Raw genomic sequence first — 26,674 nt, 5'->3', positions numbered from 1 at the left:
TAGCTGGAATTATAGAAAAACAAGCAAGATTTTTTATTTTTCCAATTTGTCAGCACAATTGTTTGGCATTGGTTCTCTATTCTGTTCTCTAACTATGTGAAAATCCAATAAACAATCAACAATTAAATACCTACAACCCTGAAACATGTGAGTTATTGTTGTTTTAATGGGTCAAATATGTCAGGATTTTTTTTTTACCTTCATAAAATAAGTAAATTATGATGTTTTAGGAAAAGTCTGTCACAATTTTCAATAACTGGCTCATGAAATAGTGTACTTTATTATGATTTATTGAATATTTTTATATGCCAGTACTCTGAAATCATTTCGAATTACGAAATTCGAATTATAGGTATACATAGTTTTATATGAAAATAATGTTCAAGGGGCTTTTTTTTCTTGAAAATTTCGAATTATCAGTGTTCTTATTAACGAGGTTTTACTGTATCTGGATTAACTAAGAGGCAATCCATGGACTGAAACCGTATGCGGTTTAGATCCGTGTGCCATACTAAACTTATGATTTTTGTTCATGAAAATATATTTTCACTAAATTTGTAAGTGTATGGTATAAACGAATATGATCAGATGCTTATAATATACTTTGTGAAAATATATTTCCATGAACAGAAAAGATAACCTTAGTATGACACACGGTTCGAAACCGTATACGGTTTCAGTCCATGGATGGCCTATAAGTCACACCATCCAGAGTCGCTAATGTAGCCCGAATTAGTTGGCGTGTCTAGTCTTTGGTGGACTGTATCTCAACTAATTTCGTTCCCCTTTTCAATTAATCGTTCCATATTTAAAATTTCTCATTTCCTTAGTTTAGGTAAACTATTTTTTAATTCTCAAACGATGACAAAATTATGAAAACTGTATTTTTGTAGTGAGTGAGAACTTTCTAAATTTATTAACTTCAATTCAACATTGTCTGATTTGCTAACGTCTCGTGTGTTATGTTCCAGTTCCAAGCGATGAAAAAGAGTGGTATAACATTTGCAATGATGCAGGCTACAGAAGCATCACGAGGGAAAAGAAAAGCCAAACAGAAACCTGAGGGAACAGGACCGGACGGAACAGATGTCATGGTATGCATTTGTAATAAATCATTGAACTGTTTGCCAATATCCACTCCTCATATTTTGCAATATCTTATTTACCGCTGCTCAGTATTAATTGACAGTTTACTCTTGAAAAAATGTTGATTTCTGTGTATAACCAGATATTACAAGATAGTTTACTATAGTTGCATATTTAAAAAAAAATATATTTTTGAGACAAGAGACAACACCAAATCTATTTAAAATTATTTAGAAATGCTCTGTTGTAATAAATGTGTTTCAATGTGTAAAAACAGTTTCATTAAAATCTACATCATTTTCTCATCTACATTCCGTGTTATACGTAATAAATTAATTTCACTGTGACATCCTTCCATCTATTTACAAGCAGCAAACGGAAAGATCCAGAAGCATCGATGCTCAGGTATGTATCTTCTTCTTTGACCTGCTGATCTCCTAAATATTTTGGAATCTGTCTCGTTTAATTTATTTTAATCGTCGGCCATGGCAGTGTGATCGCTGACGTCACTCCCTTGTACCCCACATCCACAAACCCTTACTCCTCACTATGTATGATGTGATGTAATTCTTCTTCATTCATCACAGATGAGTATTTTGTTAAGAGCGTACTTCAGTGAAACGGCAAATAATTTTCAACAGTAGTTGCAATGAAATTTCTCATTAGTCGCCAATCGGAGACCGACAGTCGAGGTGTCTGCATGTCGATTTGTTTTGTCATGGCGTCAGATGAAAATATTCTTAAATCGTGTAAAAATGACTAAAAACTTTACTTATGTTCTTAAAAAAGAAAATATGTCAATGAATGTACTATTATTATTAGTAATATAACAATAAACATAATATTAAATGGACGCATGTTGGATTTTTATGACAAATTATATTTCGTTTGGCACGCGTCATTTGCACAATCCGCGCTTCGCCTAGTCACAATCTTTTTAGACCATGCCTCAACTGAAGTATAGCCTTAATGCGTAACTTATGTAGTATCGAGGGATTGATTCTGTGTTCTGTCCGCGACACCCTCAGCAATCATCACCAGCATCTGTATATAATTAACACAATCACTGCTGACCTTTTATTACCTTTTAATTACCACATTTAAATAACACATTAATTATATCTATTGGACAACTGCTCCAAACGCGCCAGTCCCGGTGTTAGCACTAAATGAGTTATTATGTATAAGTATTTGACTCCAAATATTGAATCAAAGTCCATGTAAATATATAATATGGAATCCCTGTCTTATTTAAAGATGGTGATTTACCTTACCTCATGATTAATTATGTAAGCTACGCTAAAGCATTACGTAATATGTCATTTAATTTTCCAGCCGTCAGAGGCATCAGATACCCAAATCCAACTTCCCGGCCTGACAGACACAACGGAAACGGACACCCTAGACGGGGGCCCCCCTAGCAAAAGACAAATGGTGGAGTTGGAGGAATGAGCGGCCAGACGCAGCCGCGCCCACCCCGTTTGGAAGCCTAATTTGGTGCTGCCCAGAATCTATCCTTTCCGCGATGCCGCTCTGACCTCTTCCCTCTCCCCGATCTCTCGAACTAAGGCGAGACCATAATTATTGTGTCAACACTTAATTGTTTAAGATGCGTCAGAGTCGTGTGCGTTTTGAAAAATGTTATGTCCAATCGAAGGTACGCGTGTAATATTTTTCAGATTAATTTTAGGACTAGTCAGTGTTGCTACCGGTCAGTGTTTTTTTTGTTTTTATTGCATATTTTTACTATGAAATTTCTTAAATTTTGATTGATTTGATCTGTTGGATTTTGTTTTTTCATCTGATCTATTTTTTTTTTAATTCTCATAATTATAAGAAAACGTTGATTGAAAGTTTATTTATCAAGAACAAAATGATTTTATTTTACAGTAGAACTTCGATCATCTTGATTTCACTTTAGCTTTGTAAAGAGGTTATAAGGGAAATAATTTATGAAAATAATAAAGTAAAGCAGGAAGATTTTTTTATTTTCTTTCAGTTTATCTGGATTTCCTTCATCCTCAATTAGTCCATATAATCGAGCTTCTACTCTATTAGAATCTTATAAATATAGTGTTGTTTATTTTTGATACAAACTATAGATTTTATTTGTGATTTAGTTGTTGACTTTCTTATTAAATCAATTTCGTCAGAGATAATACATAATTATTATAGTAAAAGTATGGTAACTTATGTCTTTGACAGCCATCGTCAACTGACTACAACAGTTATATGTTTTGTGGAAGTAATTTTCAATTTGGATTTTTTCAATCGATTTTGTTTTCAAACAGAACCAAATATAATTATTTTTACTCTTCAAATCTTCAATGGTGATATGAATTTTGTGAAGAAGAATGTATAATTTGGACATGGTGAATTTAATAATCCGAAGTTTGTATGCCTCATATACTAAATTTAGATTTGGAGTGAGTATAAATATAAATGTATTCTTTTGAATTTTAATATTATAACATTTTTATAATTAAAGCATATTTTTTATTTATGTTTTTATATCACATTATTATCTGATATTAATAGGAAGATTAGAGTTTATTACTTTTGTAATGAATGTACCAAATTAGTGAATATCATATAATATTTAAATTGTTGATTTTACTCACCTCTAGCCCTCTCTGTTGGCAATATAAAAAATGGTACACAATCGTGAAATCATAATTGACATTGATGACGAAATATTTTTATATGTTAACTCTCTTACATTTATGTTTGAAATTCCATACATATATAATTAGTAGTACTGTTAAAGCAATCATTGTAAATTTGTGGGTAATGCGTTAAAACACATTATGTATCAGTGAAATTATTCATGTGTTATTTATGTATATTTTGTCGTAATATTAATTTGGAACACTGAATGATTTGTTCACATAGAAACGTTTCATTTTACAAAACTGTCACAAAATAATTTTCATTTGATTATTTTGAATTGCACAATAAATTCGCATGTTATTTTTGTCTTTGTTTTGAAATATCAGTGGGAATGTTTAGTACATATTGCTATCATGGAAAATTAGTCTTGAGCTAGTTTAGTGACAGTTTTGTATGAAATCAGTTTCATTCAAACTTTAATAAAACACTGATCGGACGGCGGCACTCTTTAAAATGAAAACATCCACTCGACACGGACGTAATAAAGAATTTACAAATAATTATAATTTACTTAAGTGTGTTTCAAACGAGGCGTCTATGATGAACATTACGACTTACCTGACGGAGAAAAGTGAAAAAATGTGCGTGTTTTGTAATATTTATTTAAACGTAAGCTATATTTAATTATATTATAATTACATCACTGTACGGAACTGCTCGGGTGAATCGTGAAGGAGTTTTACATCAAGACTGGCAATTTGAACCATCCAAAGACCTGTGTTTATTCATCACCACCATAATATCTCTGATACCGTATTGATAAGAATATATTGTGGAATGAACCACAGAAATTTTACTATAGAATGTTGCGGTACATCTCCCTATCCTTGGCCAGTCTTATTAGACCACCGACACCTTTGACATTGAGCCACATATGAAAGGTATTAGATTTGGCCAAGTGTATCTCTGTCTGCCTATTTTGGAAGTCACTTACACGATGCGCAGGCCAGAATTAGTACTGTGTAGTGTTCTTTAGAGTTACTACTAATTGAAACTTTTATTGTGTGGAAGAATAATAAAAACACAGAATGTTTGATTGACCGGTTTGGTCCAATTGTTATTGGCCCAGAAGAGGAGCTGGTGTCTCCGGTATTGATCTAGGTGCCTCTGATATTGGTCTATGTGTCTCCGCTTCTGACATTCGGACGATGGTATTGCACGATTGCAAAGCAGACCCATTCGGTAGAATATTTTGAGCGATTTCACCAAATTCAGTTGTAACCGTTTGGTATTGTTAATAGGTGGTTGTGAAAGCTCGAACGGTAATGCAGTTTACTGCATTTTCATTTGTTTTAAAAATTAGATGAGTCATGCTTTCCACAACAATAATCTCAAAATGAACAGTATCGATTTGAAATAACAAGGGAAACATTTCTGTTGTCTAATAAAATTTAAACATGTGACGGCGAGGCCACATGAAAAGATTGAAGGTTAGATCTGCCTATCACTGATCTACATTAAAACCTTTTAGACTTGCACTATACCGGCCACTTTTATCTCAATGCAGTCCTGGCCAATACATACAGTGATAACCGTTGCCATTTGAAATAATCAGAAGCCTATTCATATTCGACAGTGATGTTATGAATTTAGTTGTACTTCAATTACCGGAATTATCATTTATGGCAGTCGATGATATGATTCAATTCAGAGGGATTCAACTGGTGACACATCCAACAATCTTTCATCTTGTCTTATATTCGGAACAGTGCGGTATTCGATTGGAATGGTTCAGTGATATCACACCACTCAGTTAATACAATATTATCTATACAAAAATAAATTTGATACAATGTGTATGACGAACACAGGAATTTGCGATGGTTATATTATTTATACGACTATTAATAAATGGCGACGTATGTTTTTAGACTTGCGATACTAATTGAATTGCAGTGATTAAAACACTGTTTTCCGAATAGAGGAACTGTGGGCGTGTGATACAAATGCTAAAATTATACCCTGTCTTGTCATCGAGTGATTGCGGAATCTATATTCAGACATTTTATGCAAAATATGATTATATTGTGCGATATTTGAATATTAAAATTTTTCATCGGAAAAGGTGTGACAATTTACGTAATACTCCAGTCCACTCGATGGTCTTGGTTTCAAAATCGGTCAGCTTCTTGAATTACTATTTCGAGGTAATCACGAAACAATTGTGCGTTTAGGTCTACAAATGTAATATGTTGTTTTTGGTAAATAATAAGAAAGAGCAAATGTCGAAATAAAAAGACCAAACACATGAAAATTATTAAAACATGTTTAAAGTTGGTTGACAAATACATAATTTGGGAACACCTGATCCAAAAATATATATTGCTGTACAGGACTCGAACCTAATAGATAATATATAGGTATATTTTAGAGGTGTCACCAAGGTTTATTTAATAAAGAATGTTACATTCTTTAATCTTGTGAAATATATATTGAATAAAAAAAATAGTCTAATAAACAATGGCGGCTGATGAATATAACCGACCTTCGAACCAACATCTGGTTTAATACAAAAGGAAATGGATTTGATAGTATAATAAACTTACACACGATGGAAAAGTACTTCGTGAATCAGAATCATAAATCTCAGGATAACCGTTAGTTGGCTGGCACATGTTTAGATAATGAATATGTGTCCATCTGACAATCTATCACCATATTCTTTGCTTCATTACTGAGGATGGTCACCACTGAAATTGCATACATTGCCAACAATCTCTTCCCACCTAGAGCGATCCTGCACTGATCTTGTAATTTCAGTCGCTCCATCTGGAAGACACATTCTCGCAATCTCCTCCGTTTGACGCTGTCAGAGTTTCTCTCCAGACTATATACCCTTACCTGGCTGGCACACATTTAGATAATTAACAGGGGTCTACCTGACAATCTTGGGTAATAGATAATTATTATGCTTAAATTATGCTTAAACAGAGATATAATTTTTCATTGCCTTTGTTGACCACAGGTAGCGAAGCTGATCGATCATTGGTTTTTTATGAATTCGTGACGGTCTGGTGTTTGTATCACACATCCATGGTAATTGTTTGTTTTGTATCGGTCCTATGATGTCGAAACGGAGCTTAGTGTTTATCGAAGTCCTATTTTTATTGTATGTTGTGTATTTACAGTTATAAGTATTCAATTATTGTTTATTTCTGATAATTATACGAGCGCTATGGCGGGCACTGGTTTTAAATTATGTATACTTATGAATTATAAAACCAGTTAGTTGGTTTTCCCACTCCTATTTTTCAATCCCTAAATCAATAAATAACTGAAAAGAAGATTGTTGACTATATGCTTGCCTTTGGCAAAAAACTCGATTAGTATTTTCAATAATTTATTCAGTTGAATATTAAAATTAATGATTCTTTGGCATCAAAACATTATTCCAAATTGGGAATAAAGAAAGGCTATCTTTTAATTTTAGTATTATCTCTGTATGTATTTATTATTTTTATATATTATATTATTGACAATAACAATCATAAATTTGATTATTAGCCAGTGTTGCCGTAGGGCGAAATGAAAGAAATAGATATCACGTAGAATTTATTTAATTGTCTTTGCTCATAGGGTCATTTTTGTAAACGAATGTCTCTATCACAGTCGCCTTACGAAATGTAAATTGTTTTTTATTTTGTTTGATTTGTGTTTATATTATTATAATAGTGATGTATACATTTTTTGAAGAATAAATGAAAGATGTCAACTGTCAGAATACATTTAATAAATTTATTCTTTAGCTGAAAATGCATTTTATTTACAACTCAACCAGAATGTAGCTGTAATATGAACTAGATTTATCTTAGAAGATGTTAGTGTTATGTATACAGGCGTAGCCAAAACAAAAGATCGAATAATATCACTTGACACGACTGCAGCATGTCTCATTTTGTCAGCATGCTGTTTAGGTATGCTGTAGAGATCTGACAAATAGTGTACATTTTATCAATAATACTTAATTGTTTTCATAGAATTAATAGTACAAATTGCAGGTAGTCATGGTTAGTTTTTTAAAATACATGTTACCCATTCATAAACCCAACCATAATAGATAAAAAATATTCTTCTATTTGTACAATATCTAAAAGTATGTATGATTCGAATCCTGGGTCTGGAAAGTACACATATTGTTTTCAATTTGTGTATGAGTCAGAGCATGGACTTAATAGGTTGAGCAAGTGGCTGACATCCATTTCTTGTTAAAAAAAAAGATCTGTTAATACTAACCTCCTCTCTGTGGAGGCCCATATGATTCTATTAGGATCGAACAAATGGTCAAAAGAAATAAATACAATGTAATAAATCATTTTTCCCCCCTTTGTCAAAAAAAACTTCAGTTCTTCATTCTTCACTTCCCAAAGTTCAGTCCAATTCTCGCGGCAAATCGTCTTGTTCCTTTTCATAGTGTTAGAGTCTATGGCTGAATGTCTTCTACTGAGTAACCACTGATCAACGTATTTTGGAGGAGTGTCAAAAGTGGTCTGACGAGTTGGATGAACAAAAGTGCCGAAACTTTTGGTCTTCAACGAAGCTCTTATTGCGGTAATAATTAGATTCATTTGCGAAAATTCACATTCACTTGAAGAAATGGTAATAGAATTCAATGCCTATATCAAATGCAATAATTTTTCAAGGTTTTTTCATAAAAAATACTGTGAAAAAAGGTGCCGGAACGCTGTTACACCGCGTAAGATGATAAAAAAGCCCTGGCTTTCAAAACATGTAATGATAGTAAATATTCAGTCCTTAATTTACCACCCCTAAGAAACGCATGGCCTGCCTACCCCCACGGCACGTCACTGTCTATATGCCACATTTTGGTAAGTGAATGCTTATGTAAGGACAACTAATACAAGACTGGGAAATTGGTTGGTAGGTATTAAAAAGGAAAATTAATTTTAACTTATTTTTTATTAAATGTGCCATTTCTATTACATAATAATATAATTAACAAAAAATATATCACTGTATTTGTAAAAAAATTAACTACATCACACACACGCGCGCACTTCATTATAATAATCAACTCATGCCGGTATAAACTTTATCAGAACATTTTTTGTAAAATTCAATGTATTATTTTCTTGGCATGTGTTTTAAATATATCACTTTTATTTATTTCTATGGGGCAGAGAGAGCGTATTTTTGAAAATAATAATATATTTCTAAACAATATTTCTTCTTCATTACAATAAATATTCAAACAATCACCTGCCAAATTTGCGTGGGATACATTGACAATTATTATTATATGCATATACTACTCGTAATATGTATTGAGCTCAATTTGACTGTAGGTTCCATAAAACATGATATTGACAGAAAAAAATATTTGCCAATATAAACTATTTAAAATAAAAATTAAACAGTGCACGGATACTATCAAGAATTATTTTTGGTAACGTAGGTCCACCTATGGCGTTTATAAAAATATAATTGTTTAAATTCATTTTAATACATATAGATCTGTGTTTTGAAAATAAAAGCTTTGTGTGAAATTTAAAATTTATTACCAAAGATGGCAGTGTTGGTCAATAGCCCATTTGAGGAAACAATACAATAAAAAAATATGTTTTATTATTCATTAGTCAATACCATTCAATAAGGAAAGCCCTAGCTATCTATGGGAAAGCCATAGAAGTTTTGATTAAAATTAATTATTTGCCTTCATTGGAACACATTCGTTTATTTAAACAAATCGATAGTATTACGGAGATATTAAGATCACGAATATTGTCAAATTGATTAAAAATATCCAATGAATGGTTTGTTTCATAAAAATAATATGATTATAGTTTTGAAAGCAATTTACTTTTCACCAATAACTCAGAAACACTCTGAAACATTTTGACAATAGAAAAAAGACAACAATTTACTTATTAATAGGTACAGTAAAATGGTAAAAATGTCTTTCATGAAATAAAAAATAATGCTATAAAATACAAATAGACCTGGAAAATCTAAAACCATTAATATTAATGTGGTTTTACCGGTAGGCGTGTACACATAAAATAGCATTTCATGAGCCTGATAATGAGACGTCTCAAATTGTGGTTATTGAAAGGCTTGTGTCTCGTCGGTCAGTATAATTTTTTACTGTCAGTATTACCTTACCATTGAAATAGAATTTTCAAATAACAAAAGCAAACAGATTCCATAGCTTCCCGCCACACTGGGTAAAACAAAAGAGCGAATTTATGAAATGTTCATAGAATTCCTAATATATTAATAATCCAAGTTCATAGTATGTGTTGGAAATATTTTTATTGTACTGATTTATTCGCTTTTAGTTTGTTTTGTATTTGATAACTACTTGTAGACTAATTCTAAATAAATATTGATGATTAATGATAATTTTCAGATGTGTTCACTATAACTAGGTATCTAATAATACATATAAAAATAGTTAAAAAGCTTAGTGCCCATTGGTGTTGAAAGAACAAATTTAGCCATAAACAATAAAGAATAATGAATATAATTTTTTTATAGAAGGAAATAGGGATAAGTACTTAATTCCTAAAGTACAAAAAAATGTATTATAATAACACAAATAAATGTTATTTATAACATAGCAACATCTTTCTCCCAAGGCTAATGGGATATTGATAATAATAATAGACATTTGGCATTTTAAATCCAATGTCACTGTTTTTCATTGGTGATATCTACACAAATTGAATTAGTAGGTAGGTATAATTTTTTTTTATTAAAATATGAATTCGGTGAACTTTGAGCAAAACTTGAGAATAAAATCAATTTATTTTATGCATAGGAATGTACGTGAAAGAGTTTAGAGGATTTTTAGTTCTATAGATGGCCGTGACTAAAAACTCACAACACTGACGATCTTAATGTTATGTCTATAATTCGATTGTATTTACTGTGCCACAAAAGTCTATGATATATTAGCAAACACTTCACTATAGACACATAAATAATAACTAGCGTTATGAGAAATTTTAAAAGCTATCCGCATGAAAGTTTTTTTTTTGCACCAATAGCCTCAAACCTTTTTAAATCGTATTCTAATAACTATTTCAATACACTAACACTCCGAATCAGATCAATCGACCTGAAGCTTTCTGAAGCTTCCAATGATTCCGGTGCCTAATTCCTCCTTCATGTCTCCTTCCAAGTTGAGTTTGCTTCTGTCGACGTCCATGGACATCTCGTCGAGAGCGAGGATGATGTCGCGCTTTTCCCTCAGCGTCTTCTTGAACTGGGCGATCATGTCGGCCATCGGGACTTCTCCGCCGTACTCTTTCGGCAAAATTGATATGTCTATTTGTTCGGTGAGATCATCAAGGGTTTTGTGGACCTGCAAAATAATAAACATATCTATTATTATCACTCTCCAACAGCAGCGATTTTCTCTGACGCGGGACTGGTAACGCAATCGATTCGTTAAACAATGTAAAAGGGGCCTCAGAACAGTTCAAACAAGTCATAGGTAAATTATTAAAACATAAACCTTAAAAAAGGCATAAAATATTACCCAAAGCATAACAAGATTCCTGCCACTACCATTAAAGACGGCCATAACATAAACACTATTCTTTACAATAATGCATTCGTTCTTGTATACAAAAAATAAGCCACTACATCAGTCATCATATATATATATAATATATCTTAGCGGTGTAAATGAGAATTCTGCCATTCTTGGTAGTATTGACCCGTGTGTCCCTGATAACTATCTTAGAAATCGGAGGCACCAGTTGTTTTTCTCCCAAAGTGCAGAACTAACCTGCTTTGTAATGCCAATTGGGAGGGCAATAACTCTGCTCAACCAAATCGCTTCGGATGTTGACATATTCCACCTACGTAATGATGAGTATAATAGGTGAGCACTTGTTTATAAATCCTTAAGATAGGGTCTTCTTAGCTCATGCTGTGTTCTTCCTTGTATCTAATTTATAATTTTTGTATTTTACTCTTTCTACTGTTTATTTCTTTTTTAATAATATAATACTGTTTTAATACTATTTCATTGTTTTAAAATGTCATGTTGTGAACGTATTAAATGAATACTTTGTAAGGTTCACTATACGTAAAATAAATAAAATTTGATTGATCACACTTATCTTCAATTATAGTTAATTTTAGTTAGAGCAAGATGATTCTAGGAAAGAGATACATTTATGTTTGTTAGGTACGTTGGTAGTTGAAATTTGTGTTTTTTTTATCATAGGGGTCCTCAAATTCAAGAAATTCCTTGGGTATTCACATATCTAAGCCTGCCATTGGTATCCAATGCACATTTACACTAACCAGTGGCGGTTTTCCATAAAGCAGACGATGCAATCACATCATCAGAAAATACCAAAGTCTAAAAAAGATACGTATTTTTCACTATCCAGGTGTACAAAATAAGGGTGTTATATTTTTAACACCCTGTGGTATTTTATCGCAAAGGAAGCTTTCTCGCAATGGGACTTCCAAACATAACAGGACGACGGGCTTCTACGCATCTAAAACCGCAGTGACGTCCCTAGACAAAATGCCGCCCCTAGGCAGTGCCAAAATGCCGCCCCATTTTTATACAGTGTTTTTTATCACCCTTGCATAATTCAAATATCTTAGAAATGTGTTGTATGGCTACATTACCAACTAAATACATACCACTAAATCTAATTCAAATGCCATCTCTACTTCAATAGACAATATTGCGAGTCCACGGTTTCAGTTACATTTAAAAATACACCTGATAGCTTTCAAAACTCGCGAATGACTGGCAAAAATACTTAATGATAAATTAATTAGTAAGTACTTATGTACCTACGTATAATTCAAGTATAATTCGCAAATCTGCACGTGTCATTGCTGGTCATCAAGGACGTGACCTCCAAGGATAACGGAAGAAAACTAGATATCGCGAACCCGACAAAAATTAGGTACAGTCCTGTTAAACCTCTTATATGGTTATTATTAATACATTTTGTTTCCAAGCAGTAGGCTACATTTTATAATGGAAAGATATTTCCGTTATTACTAAGTTTAGATACCTATTTCTACTCGGTTTGCCGCCCTTCGAGTAACTGCCGCCCCAAGCGACGCTTAATCTGCCTACCCCCACGGGACGTCACTGTAAAACCGCCGCTGGTGCCAAGAGAGAATAGAAAGCTTACCAAAAGAATGAAAAATAATAAATGATATCTTCTTTATAGTAGGTATTTAAAAGTAATTAATACGCAAGAAATTCTCAAAACAATAATTAAATTTATTTACCTAATGAAAAAAACTGGATTTTTAATTCTATTTTATTTATCTACAACTCTCTAATTGACTTAATTTAAATATATATTATAAACTAATAAATTTACAATAATCTTTTGATAAAGTTTTACTATTTGTTTTTTTTTTTAATTTTATATTACGCAAACGTACATTCGATTAATTTAATAATACCATACTTCCATTTTCCCATGGGATATAGGTAAAGATTAGTGTAAAAAAAAATATCAGGATATTTTAAACCAGTGGTTCTTAACCTTTTCGAAGTCACGATGCACTTTTGATTATAACGAAAAATTGCGGTGAACCAAAATCAAACGGTCAGAAAACAAAGAAAAATATGCGGACATAACTTTTACATAACAGTCAAAGAAAAAAAATATTAAAGAAAAGTGAAATTAAAAAATACAAACTTATATGGAAAAACTGTAAATAAAATTACCCTTAACAAAATGGAATTTATTTGATGTGAAAATCGATAAAATTAATGTGATACCTGAGCTTGTCGGATTTTGCAGATTTCAGAAATATTGGGTTGAATATTTGACATAGCTACCCTTAATAATTCTTCGTCTAAATTCGTAAGTCTTTCTCTTCTTTTAATTTGTACTTTTATTAGTTATTGTTGAGAAACCGAGCTCGCATAAATATGATCTTGAAAATTGTAACAAGATTTTCAGTACCCTTAGAGAGAAATCCAAAATATCTCCATAGTTATTTCAGAAACTTTAATTTTTAGAGTACGATCCGTTGACAAGGCGACCAATTCTTCTTCTTCTTGGTACAAAATTTCACAACTCGGTGTATCAATTGTAGCAAATGGAGTCGGTCAAATCCAGTCATAATTTTCTAAATTTAAGGAAGGAAAGTAAAATGCAATCTTTTCTTCCAATAAAGTTAAATGTTCTCTTATAGCGGTTCCCTTGGCAATGTTTTCGTTAAAGTCGATTCGGCAAAATCGAAATCACATTAGATCTTTCGTCGGCTTTCAAAATTTCGCAAAGGACTTTTTCAGTTTTCACTATTTCAAGGATTTTTTCTGCTTTTATCATTTTTTTCGCGGTGTACTTGCAACAAACTAGCGGTGCACCGGTTAAGAGCCACTGTTTTAAACATTCAGTGTGTGAAAATACCTACGCGTATTTTTAAGATTCTGGTAATAATTTCTGACGGAGATGTTAGGCCTCACGTGCTTCATGGAAAACTGCCACAGGTCAAGGTTTTACTATACCTAATTGAATTTCTTTGATTGCAACTTATCAGTGATAGTGGATGCAGTGACTCACCAAAATTCTGTTCTTCAGCTTGTCGCTGAGGATGGAGAAGATGAAGTCCAGCAGTTTCTGGGCATACGAAGGAACGTTGATGAAGTGCGTTTCTTTGTGTCTCATGGGTGTGGAATTCTGAAAAAAATAATATGAAAAGTTTTAGAAGCTAATAATAGTAACAGTGATTACAAAATTGCTAATATTCACTATATTTTTATGCATCATCTTCAATTAATACTTTTTTAAAAGATTATTAGATACATACATGATATCAATACCTACATTTAATGGAAAATACAATAGTTTGTAAGTTAATAAAAAAACAAGCGCTAACCACCATTGAAATAAAGTGAATGGGACAACTAGGCGTCAAGACAATTGGGCGCCGCACTGTCGAATGAAATAAATAGACGTTCATTACGATTTTATACTGAAATTAAATTAGGAATTCAATTTCTGTCAACTACTTAGTAGTTTTAATTCATTTTGCTCTTAACTTAATGTTTTTTTTATTGCGGATTCAGAATAATTATCATGCCTCAGGTTTAATATAAAAATAAAATAACTTTCGTCTCGTTGGAACTTAAACACATGCACAATTAAATCATTATTCATCATTGTGTGGACATTTTAAAATCTAACACCCAGTCTGGTATGTCCATGTTTAAAATGTTCTGGAATCTTTCCTTAAAATCATCGTGGAGGTTCTGCAAGTGCTATTTATTCTGCAAGTCCATACGGGACTCCTAGCATTCGAGTAGTAAATAGTATCTCAAGTGGTGTCGTGTCTAAATTCCGTCGGATTTTTATAGATAGAATTTGTCTGCCGTCGCCCTTCTAGATTTCCTTAACGCCCCCTAATTTTCTTTGAGCCTTCTACTGCCCCCTGAAAGCCTCCAGCGCCCACAAGGGGGCGTTATCTTTGAGATACTAGCACTTTGAGAAAGACTGTGTTAAATAATGAAAAAAATACTCGTTAATACGAATGAAAGATGAAATTGAAAATTTTACTTTACGACAAACAGTTTCCTGCATTGTATTAAAAGTACCTATAAGCAATAACTATTATTAAGATAGGAATTCTCAATTTTGCTACAATGCCTGACTATACCAGTGGCGAAGGGTGGAGGTTGGCTGATAAGATCTGGCATAAATAGAGCACACTAAACTTTGTCAGTCATACGTATTTGTTTTCATTGAACTAAGATAGTGTTTGTTAGTTTTTTTTTAAATTCAATTAAACCCTGCCCAATGCAAGCCATAGTTGATTTTTTTTCGACCATGGCCGATCCTAATGAGATGATATGGGTCTCTACAGAGTGGAGGTTTGTATTAACAGATTTAGTTTTTACGAGAAATGGATGTCACAGCCACTTGCTCAACCTATTAGGTATCCATACTCATCCACTCATTCACAAATTGAAAATAATAAAAACGTACTTGCGCCAGACCCAGGATTCGAACGTGAGACCCGCGACGCTATCGTGGGTGTAATAGAGTTTATATGCAGTTGTAGATAATAGTCAAAAAACATTCGTCTCGCTTATGTATGGTTTGAGCAAGGCATACTTTTAGATATTTAAATAGATAGAATTTATCGATTGGTTTGGTTTAGGCAGGGCTTAGTGAATTTAATACAACTAAGCGACACCATCTGCAAAATTGTGTGTTCTTAATTCAACGAAAACAAATAAGTATGACTGAAAAGTGTGCACTATTTTTGTCGGATCGCCCATAGCATACCTGGTTTGGTCTAGGCAGGGTTTAATTGAATTTTAAAAACTAACTAATGCCATCTGCAAATTGCAATGAAAACAAATAATTATGACTGAGAAAGTTTATGTTGAATCTTAACAGCCTACCTTTATCTTTCGCCAGTGCTATAGAAAATAGACGGCGTTTTAAGGAAGTAGGTATCTAATAATAATTAGTATTGTATAACACTAGATAATAAAAAAAACCCGTTAATCAACACACTTGTTCATTAAGTTGGTAGAACACCCATCTATGGAGACGTGTGTCTGGGCATAAAGATGCATGCTATGCCTTTGATCCAATACAATTAGGGAATCCAATCCCGAGCCAAAATTCTGATCCCGGGATTTCGGGATTATAATTTGACAATCCCGGGATCCCGGAACTGGTCCCGGGATTGGCATTTTTTTCCATTGTTAATATAAAAATTTTATATTTACAAATAACATTGATAAATTCGGTCAAAAATAAATCTAGTATAATTTATACTATTTAAGACATTTATTGTTATATCTTGGAAATAAATAAGTTTAATGGAGTAAATAATATTGTAATATAAATAATAATGTGAATTTAATATGAGATTGCTGTTTTTGATAGTAAAGACATAAGAATGGATTAGCGAGATTTAAAATAGTAAAGCAAATAATCATGGCGTACTTATGGCCTTTCCGCTTCATAAATCTAATTAGTCAGCCAAATATGAAACTGCCGTAAAACGTATGATATCATGGTGGAATTACTTTGTTAAAAGTGCGAAGCATTGTTTTTTCCAATCTTTCTCATTTTTAATAATTTATGTGAAAAAATTAAATGAATCGGCTACCTACACATGTGTATAAATCTAACTTCATTCAAACTCAGATTATTTCTAATGTAGTTATTTTTTGACGATGGCCGCGTGGATTAAGCGCCGGTCTATATTGTCGAGGGTCCCAGGTTCGAATCCTGGGTCTGGCAAGTTCACATATTGTTTTTCAATTCATGCACGAGTCAGAGTATGGTCCTAATAGGTTGAGCAAGTGGCTGACATCCATTTCTCGTAAAAATAAAATCTGTTAATACAAACCTCCACTCAGTGGAGGCTCATATGATCCTATTAGGATCGGAAATGGTCAAAAGAAAGAAGAAAGAGAAGTTATTTTTTATTAAAAGTATTTTTTCTGTTATATTTTCGCTTTTATTTTATTTTCCATAAAAATTGATAAAACAATCAATCCCGAAATCCCGGGATTATGTTTATCAATCCCGGGATTCATAGGTATCGAAAATAACTCGGGATCCCGGGATCCCGGGATTGGAATCCCTAAATACAATGACCTAGTAGTTTTAGCGAATGGCCAACAATATTTCTCGTAAAAACTCAGTTATTATTTCCTTTACGCTGTGGAGCATACATCAATTGAAAATGAGGGAAGTATTAGTATAGGTACCGATTGCATTGAAATGCATAGTAGTCTGACGAATCGGCTGTTATGAAAAAATAGTATGATCGCGTGTTTCGACGTCCATTTTTTATTCAATATAACTTTGGTGGAGGTTCGTATAATAATATATTAGACAGGGGCGAAGCTGATTATTAAAAAAGTTAATAGCAATAAATTGTTTCGTGTTAAGTTTAATTTCCCGCCAATAGGTATAACAGGTTTCGAATTTTTTAATATACATCAGCTGATAAAATGATAAATACACTTTTATACCTGCCACAAAGTAATATTTTCTATAAAGACGATGTCATAAGCCTTGGTGACCGCCTAGGTAACAAAAAGTGAAAGTTGACAGGTGAACAACAGTGAACAAAATGAACACTCGCTGTGCCAATGAAATAAAATAATATAAAAAATAAGATTTTTATCGGTCGTAATTATTATTGATATCGACGGTATCTACCTGTGTATTATACGACCGATTAGTTTAGGCGCATTCGCGCAGCGATTTAATTAATGTTAATTAACTGTTAACTTAATAATTAACACATGACGCAATCGATTACTCAAAATATTTGAAAGGGGTCTCAAAAGAACACAAACTAGTCGTACAGTTAATTACCCTAAATATAGTTACTCATAAAAATTTTCTACAACTAACATAAAACAGTTTATAACATAACGACACAAACTCAGCCTTGCATCTAAATCATATCCATCCTATTATAATCCACTAAAAAGCGCAGCCAATGGTAGTTGGGACTCAAAACCAGTCATTGCCTTGACCAGCGTGACATGTTCATTGACTTACTGATTCTCAATATTACCTATACAACTAACACGTTAGTCAATAAGTCAAAGATATGAAAGCAAATTACCAATATGAACCATAAACAATAAGTATTATACCGTATTTGTGTGTTATAATTTATAATATTTAACATATACGCGTAATATAATTATGATGACATGGTTATAAAAGCATGTACGCAAATTTTCCATATATGCACCCTTATTGTAATGACTAATGTATGTAGAATTAATTTCAACCACAAAAATAATCAATAATGCATATTGTGTATGTGCCAATGCTTAAGCGAATACGCGCCGAGATGTTAGCAGAATACAACAATAATAATGAACGCAACGTTACACGTTAACTAGAGTTGGGTTTCGGGAATTTTCCGACGGGAATTCTCGAGAAATTTTCGATCCCGAATCTCGAGAATTGAAATTTTCAACATTTCGGGAAATCCCGGATCTCGAGAATCTTTTCTCGAGATTCGGGATTTCTTTATTATCAAATCTGTGGCCGGGGTGTAAAACTACATTAGTCAAAAAACAACATTTTTCAGGAGAGTGTTTTTTGTGAATATCTTTTTTTTTTCAAGAAGCTTTGCTATTCAATTAATTTTTTTTCAGTTTATAGTTATTTTATATATAATGTATTCATAAGACAGTATGAAATATTTAAAATAAAGTAAATAGCTGACTTATGTGTATATACACATGAGTTTTTTTCTTGTTTGTCTGACTTATGTGATTATGGCCAATTATTAGAACATTAAAAAATATCATAATAATAATGAAAACATTTGATTTTTATCAAGGAATACCAGATTTATTGAATATAATTAATTATTACAAAGAGGAACCTAATCTATTATAACAAATGTGAGAAAAAAAAGAACCAGGAGATATAAAAAATAAAATTTTACTTCAAAAATCCACCAAGATACAAATGAAACACAAAAAATACATAAATCATTGAAAATGAAATATAATTAATATTTCTTCTAGTTTTCATGTTTCCACTAAATCTGGATCAATATCAGGTATGTTGCTGGAGGGCAGTTGATGATAAAACTTATGAGATATAGTTAGAATTAGCGGCAATAGAGATATAAGGTCGTTCTCTTGGCTAATAGGTAAAGGAGCGTTGGTTATCTGAGGAAAAGTTAGATCAGTTGTTTCCATCCTTTCTGGAACACCTCGCCGTCTTAAACACAGTATTTTGAAAGATTCTTCTTCTTCTAGGCTTGGTTTGTAATAAACAATTCCGAATTTTTTTGTATAGGTATCTCAGCCAACGAGCATCGTGCCACTTAAATGGGTTGCCAAATTCGTCTTTCTTTCTCAGCACAAGTGAGCCTTTCAACAAACTGGAAAATTCTAGAAAATCAGATTGTATCATTTCAACGACTTCAAATCTATTTCCGCACGATCTGACTAGCTGAAACCAATCGTACGGGTGGTTAATTTGACTAATAATTTTCTTTTTCTTTTGTTCAATCATGGTCCGAATCAACTTCCGAAGTCTGTGAAATTCCTCCCTGTAGAGAATAGATACATAATTCTCAGTTTCCGCTTTGTACATATCGAAAAAAAATTATGGTTAAATGTTATGGCAAGAGTATAGTGACTTTCATAAGATGGAAATTTATTTATGTGTTTAGAAACTTTCATCAAATTTTCATCGCTCCATTTATTTGAAAGGATATGCTGACCTAGATTGTCAGTGGTTTGTGTGCCACCTACAGTTGCTTATTTTTTTGTGGCGACAAGATTAACAAAAATGTCTATTTCACCAAACGTTTTTGGAAAACAACCCTTGCATACTTTAATTTTACTACCTTCAATATCCAAAGAATAATTATAGGATTTTAACCAAATTTTTTCCTTACTGGGATCCTGAAATCCAGGTCGGTGACTGGCCGTATTTTGAATGGAAATTAATGACGATATGTAAGCACTCCTTTTGTCATGCTGTGTAAGATTCAAATATTCTTCAAAAAGCTTGGTGCGATGAATTTCTATGATTCGATCTTGGCACAACTTTCTGCATTTAGATAAAAGGAGTTGAATACGTATTCTAATTAACTTCCCAGGCTATGAATGGTATTCTTGGCCACTGTTCCTTTTGCGTTTTCTTTCTTCACGTATACTTCTTGTGTCTTTTTTTGATGATTGTGGAGACTTTTGTGAGACTATTACTTCAATTTCATTATTTTCCAAACCTGGTGCTATAGTGTCAGTTTTAATATGGCATGGAGGAATATATGATGGGTCAATGACAGAGTCATCAGAGCTAGAGCCTTGTACTGTACTTTCATTTTGGGCATACACATATTTAAGTTCATGTGTTGAAGCCAAACATTGAAGATTCTGGCTCGATGTATCCGGATTAATGTCATTTCTGCAGTTATTGATATGGCTAGTATCACTAGAGATAAAAGGTCGATCTTGATCCAAAAACGCATACGCGGAGTCAAATGGCAACGTTTTTGATTGTGCTGAAATATCACAATCACATTAATATGTTGTTAACATTAACAAATGAAACTTAAATTCAAATTGTATATTGTGTGAAATTAAAAGCACACTCACAATAAAATTATATTTATGAAAAAATAACATAAAGTTACGAAAATGTGGTAAACTTACCTTGCAACTTTATCAATGATGTTTTATTGGATAATGATAATGCAAGTATATTTTTTTGATTTCTGACATTATTTTGTATTTAAGTATAACGTATTAATCAATTTAAATAGTTTACATGCATTTTATGAGTTCAGAACATCAATACTACACTCTACTAAATGAACTGTCTAACGGCGACTAACACCATAAGTCATCCGTTGTTGCCACTTTAAATTTAAAATTTTGTGCATAATCACATAAGTCAGACTTATGTGTTTTTACACCCCGCTTTTCAGAGGGAAATAACTTATGTCGTTGTGTTCATTTGTATTATAACACCATACTAACAGCATTTGACTTATGTGTTTATACACAAGTGTGCAGAATTACTTTGACTTATAGAATCAGTAAAAACCGAAAAATTGAATTTTTTGACTTATGTGGTTTTACACACCGGCCATAGAAATATTAATTGAAAAAAAAACGATCTTTCCATATGAAAAAAATTGACAGAAAATTCAAAACGTTCAACGACTGATCGGGGTATTTAACACAATTATGTCAACGTCGACTCAAAGTGAGCGCAATTTTTTAACGTAAGGGAATTTTGTGTCTCAAAAGCATGCGCGATTGTCAGACGCATCGATACAGTCTGTGATTTTTGAATTTCTATTTTAATAAGTAATGTTTTGAATTATTTTTGTTTTCCTACTTCTATTTGTTTGTCTTCTTACATAAATGAAAAAAAACAAACATATTTTTTGGAACTTGTCTGTTTTTACACTGGTTTTAGGATTTTTACAGGTTTTTTTAAACTTCCCGATATCTCGGGAATTCTCGAGAATTCTTTTCTGGAAATCCCGAATCTCGAGATTGAGATTTTCTCGGGAAATACCCAACTCTAGTTGTGACGTTGGTACGTTTTAAATGTAAAGTTACAACATCTACCTTTGAATATCTTCTACTGAGCCAATCTTATATATCAAGATTTATACCCAATGGTCCAAATGTATTATGTATCTAAAACAATTTGTCATCTACAAGAATATGTATTTAATCTCAATATTGGATTTTTAAACTATCGTTTTATATAATTTTAAAACTTTGGACTTAATACGTTAAGAAGCCAGGCAAATGACCTCAACATAATAATGTAATACATTATTGTTGTTGTTGAATAATATGCAACGTTAGTTCAGTGGCGTAGTAAAGGGGGGTGTTTCGTTGTGTACAACCCCCTCAATTGAAATAAATCTTGAAAAATGAATCAATGAAATAAAATGAAAATAAATATTTCAAAACCTATTTTTCGCATTCCAGTCAATATAAAAATAAAATAGTGGCTACTCATTAAAATACTTAATTAGTTTTAAAATAATAAAAAAAACATATAATTATACCCACTCTTTTGTATTCATAATTGAATTGGTGTTTACGTCATATAACTCGTTTCAAAATGCATTATCCTGTGTTTATAAAAAAAATATTTGGTATTTTTTTTAACTAGTAGGTATCTCATATGAATCTATTTTTCGCGTGTGTCGCCGGTTTCTTCTTTCGGCATCTGCAGGCATGTATACATAAATAATGTATGCCCACATTACTGCGCACATATTAGATTAATTTCTAAAAGTCTTATTTGATGGATTATATTATCAATTATTATTGATAGGTTGGTACTATTGAATAAATATAAAACTTCACGATGGTCATAGGAAGTTCATTGTTTTTTGGAATGTTTTAATTGAATTTTGCAATTTGATATTAAGTAAACTGTGCGAGTTAGGTACTTATTAAAAAATAACCAATTCCAAAACCACTTAATAATCCAAACTATAAATTTATCTTTGATTTTTAGATTGATCAATTAAATTAATTAGGTACCTATGTAATTTTAAAGCTTAAATTTACCGATTATTTTCTATTAAGTATACTTGTCCTTAACTCATTTAGTGCTAACACCGCGACTGACGCGTTTGAATTAGTTGGTAATTAGATATAATTAACATGATATTTAAATGTGGTAATTAAATATTAATTGACAGGTCAGCAGTGAAAAAGCACACTGCTAGTGGCTGTGCGATGCGCGTGTGGCGCGAGAGACGTAAAAAGCACAACGTAATAGTCAAGTGCCTTCTTCACATAATGGCTCCGCCACTAAGTGTACTGAATAAAACAGTATATATGTGTAGGTATACTGTATTTCAATTACAAATTGAGCATTTCTGCCATTCTTAATATTATTATTTCGCTAAAAGCCCCCTGGTTAAAAAATCACTCTTCCAAAAAAATCGCCTACTCAATTTATTGGCTATTCGAAGCATAAAAACAGTCACTCAACTGTGCATGTACCGATATTAGTGGCATACCTAATATTTATGATTATTATGACAAAATAAATTGTTAAGTTATAATCAATAATCATGCATGGCCGTCTAGTTAAATAGATACTTTTATTATTACGGCAAACTCTTCCTATTTCCTCAATAAATGCATGACACGCATGTTAGAAAAGTATTAGATAGGTGCCTACTTAGTAATAATATGTACTAATCAATCCAATCTACATAATATTATCGCGTTTCATATTTTGTAGAACTGTACGCGTTTCTCGAAAGTGAGATAATTAAGTTCATGTAGATGAAACGAGTCCAATATACAAAATAACGAACTTTACAAGTGTTTATAATACTGTTTTCTAATATGTAATCTAATTTGTAAAATATGCATCTGGCGTATGGCGTTAAATCTAGCGACGTCCGATAACGTTTAGTTACCAAAACATGAAAACGTAGATCCGACGTGTACTACAGCTAGAGTTGGGTTTCGGGAATTTCCCGACGGGAATTCTCGAAATTTTCCATCCCGAATCTCGAGAATTGAAATTTTCAACATTTCGGGAAATCTCGGATCTCGAGAATCTTTTCTCGGGATTCGGGATTTCTTTATTATTAAATAATAACAGAAAAAATGATTTTCTATATGAAAAAAGACAAGGGGCATTTAACACAATTAAGCCAACGTCGACTCAAAATGAGCGAATTTTTTGCAACATCTGGGAATTTTGTGTCTCAAAAGCGTACGCGATTGTCAGAGGCAGCGATTGACAGTCTGTGTTTTTTTTAATTCTTTTTTAATAAGTAATGGTTTGAATTATTTTTGTTTTCCTACTACTATTTCGTTTGTCTTCTTAAATAAATAAAAAAAAATTTGGGAATTTGTTTGTTTTTACACTGATTTTAGGATTTTACAGTTTTTTTTAAATTTCCCGATATCTCGAGAATTCTCGAGAATTCTTTTCTGGAATTCAAAATTTCATCATTTCGGGAAATCCCGAATCTCGAGATTGAGTTTTTCTCGGGAAATACCCAACTCCAACTACAGCGATGTATTGATATTGTTTTTCTGGATGGAATTTGATAAATTCGCAAGATACGCTTAGTTTTATTACTATTTACAATTATTTATTATAACTTTTATTAATAGTTATAAATTTTTAGAGATGAAAAGTGACTGCTAATCAGTAGGTATGTATTATTATGGAATATTTTTTATACATATTTAAAAGATTTTAATTAATTTATAGGTATAGTGAGGCACTGAATGCATGCATATAATATATAATTATGCATCTAATGGTGCAGAGTGGCGTGGGACTCTTTCTAACTAAAGCCTAATTATTGCAACATTCAATTTGGCATTGGATAAAAATATGTATTTCAGACGATTCAGTTACAAGTGCTTCTCTCAATGCCACAAGAGTAGATTTTCCAAAGATATGCCGCCCACTTTCCCGCCAAATTTGATTTCATTGATATGCACGAAATCTAAAATAATAGGTAATAACATTTACACATAACACTAGTTTTTACAAAATTAACTTTACACGCGGACTAAAAAATCATATAATTAAGATCATTACTCATTCAATTTATATTATGTAGATATGATTATATATCAAAATAAGTTAAATCAAGATTAAGATGCAATTTAATACAAGTATGCAAGTAAATTAAAAGGTCATCGTCATAGATTAAAACGTTTTTTATGACTATTGCAAAATTGCAAAATCATTAAACAAAATATGATATTAAATTCTAGCATTTATAATTTATATTCAATTCTGACATTTCTCAAATTTGAGGAAAATGTCCGATACATTTAATAGCGCACAGTTGCATGCACGGATTAATGTACAAGGTTAGTCAAAAAACCATAATCTAGAAAAAATAATTGTCTCGATGATATTACAAAAAAATAATTAGGTACTGTAAATAATGTATCATAGACAAAGTAATACGAATTGGAGTGTCTACTTTAGAGGAGTGGATTTTCTTTATATTAATTCCTCAATAATACAGCCTTAGATTACACTTAATCATTCCCATAATAACAATATTTCATCAGCAATCAATAATTATTCGTTCAGTAAAATTTCCGTGAACATTCCAAGGTGTTACCGATTGGCGGGTCTTTGTTAAAATAATAAACAGTGGAATATTCACCTGTATGCAGGCCAGAAGGCTTTTGATGTCGGTCATTGACCAGAGACTAAGGTGCCCCATTACGAGTCCGCTTTCGTCGTTGATGTATGAGTAACCGTGGATCTGATTGAGCTCGTCGTCCATGACTGCCTCGCAGACCAGCGCGTGAGTCCTGGCCATGTGCTCAGAGCAATGCTTGTAGGGATCAAAACGACCTGGAAAGCAAGAGATTTTACAATAATTAGAGTAGTTAGACTATTATTTTTCATCTGGAATTTCTTGTATGTACCTACCAACTTAGTAATGAATTTATAGTCTTGGAGAGTTTACACAAAAGTTGTATCTCTATTAAGCGTGAAGCCCAAAGGTAACGGCTAGGGAATCCAATCCCGAGCCAAAATTCTGATCCCGGGATTTCGGGATTACAATTTTTACAATCCCGGGATTGGTATTTTCTTCCATTGTTAATATATTTTTTTATATTTACAAATAACATTGATAAAATCAGTCAAAAATAAATCTAGTACCTATAATTTATACTATTTAAGACATTTATTGTTAATATTGTATACGTTCAATCTTGGAAATACATAAGTTTAATGGAGTAAATAATATTGCAATATAAATAATAATGTGAATTTAATATGAGATTGCTGTTTCTGATAGTAAATACATAATGGATGGGTTAGCGAAATTTAAAATAGTAAAGCAAATCATAGTGTACTTATGGCCTTTCCGCTTCATAAATCTAATTAGTCAGCCAAATATGAAACTGCCGTAAAACGTATGAGATCATGGTGGAATTACGAATAATAGTGCTAAGCATTGTTTTTTTCCAATCTTTCTGATTTTTATTAATTTATGTGAAAAAATAAAATGAATCGGCTACTTCCACATGGGTATAAATCAATCTTCATTATAACTCTGTTTATTTCTAATGTAGTAATTTGTTATTAAAAGTATTTTTTCTGTTGTATTTTCGTTTTTATTTTATTTTCCATAAAAATTGATAAAAAATCAATCTCGAAAGTTTCGGGATTATGTTTATCAATCCCGGGAATGAAATCCATAGTAACGGCACTAGGTTGACAGCGTACATGTAAGTTTTGGAATGGGCGACGTGATGTAATACGGTAGGTACCACTGGTGGCGGCGCGGGGCGGATGGGGTGCGCGGGTCGTTCAGTTTTCTCCCGTTTTAAATGCTTACCCCCGTTTCCATATCCTACAATATGTCGGTTAACAATAGTCGCGCGATAATATTTGCCCCATATGACCCCTAGGGGGTGACGTCGTCCAGACCAGTTGCCTATGTTTTTTTG

At 32.3% G+C, this 26,674-nt stretch overlaps 2 protein-coding genes across 2 annotated transcripts in view; one reads left to right on the top strand and one right to left on the bottom strand.

Annotated features, from left to right (window-relative positions):
• Positions 1-2,669, top strand: part of pds5 (cohesin associated factor B pds5) — a 37,268-nt gene extending 34,599 nt beyond the window's left edge. Inside the window, exons 21-22 of the mRNA XM_085961180.1 lie at positions 972-1,094; positions 2,422-2,669. Of these exons, the coding sequence (XP_085817306.1) occupies positions 972-1,094; positions 2,422-2,538 (240 nt within the window). The 3' untranslated portion in view covers positions 2,539-2,669. The remainder of the gene's footprint in view (positions 1-971; positions 1,095-2,421) is intronic.
• Positions 2,670-10,470: 7,801 nt separating this feature from the next.
• Positions 10,471-26,674, bottom strand: part of LOC147078083 (clavesin-1) — a 74,378-nt gene continuing 58,174 nt past the window's right edge. The window contains exons 4-6 of the mRNA XM_085961193.1: positions 25,375-25,568; positions 14,283-14,399; positions 10,471-11,080 (exon numbers count right to left, since the gene is read on the bottom strand). Coding sequence (XP_085817319.1) covers positions 10,826-11,080; positions 14,283-14,399; positions 25,375-25,568 — 566 coding nt within the window. The 3' untranslated portion in view covers positions 10,471-10,825. The remainder of the gene's footprint in view (positions 11,081-14,282; positions 14,400-25,374; positions 25,569-26,674) is intronic.

This window comes from Rhyacophila brunnea, unplaced genomic scaffold (assembly GCF_057557595.1).
Source record: "Rhyacophila brunnea isolate RB1 unplaced genomic scaffold, BYU_Rbru_1.0 scaffold_12, whole genome shotgun sequence".
NCBI lineage: Eukaryota > Metazoa > Arthropoda > Insecta > Trichoptera > Rhyacophilidae > Rhyacophila > Rhyacophila brunnea.
Note: the sequence above shows the minus strand (reverse complement) of the source record. Positions and strands in the feature narration are given on the sequence as shown.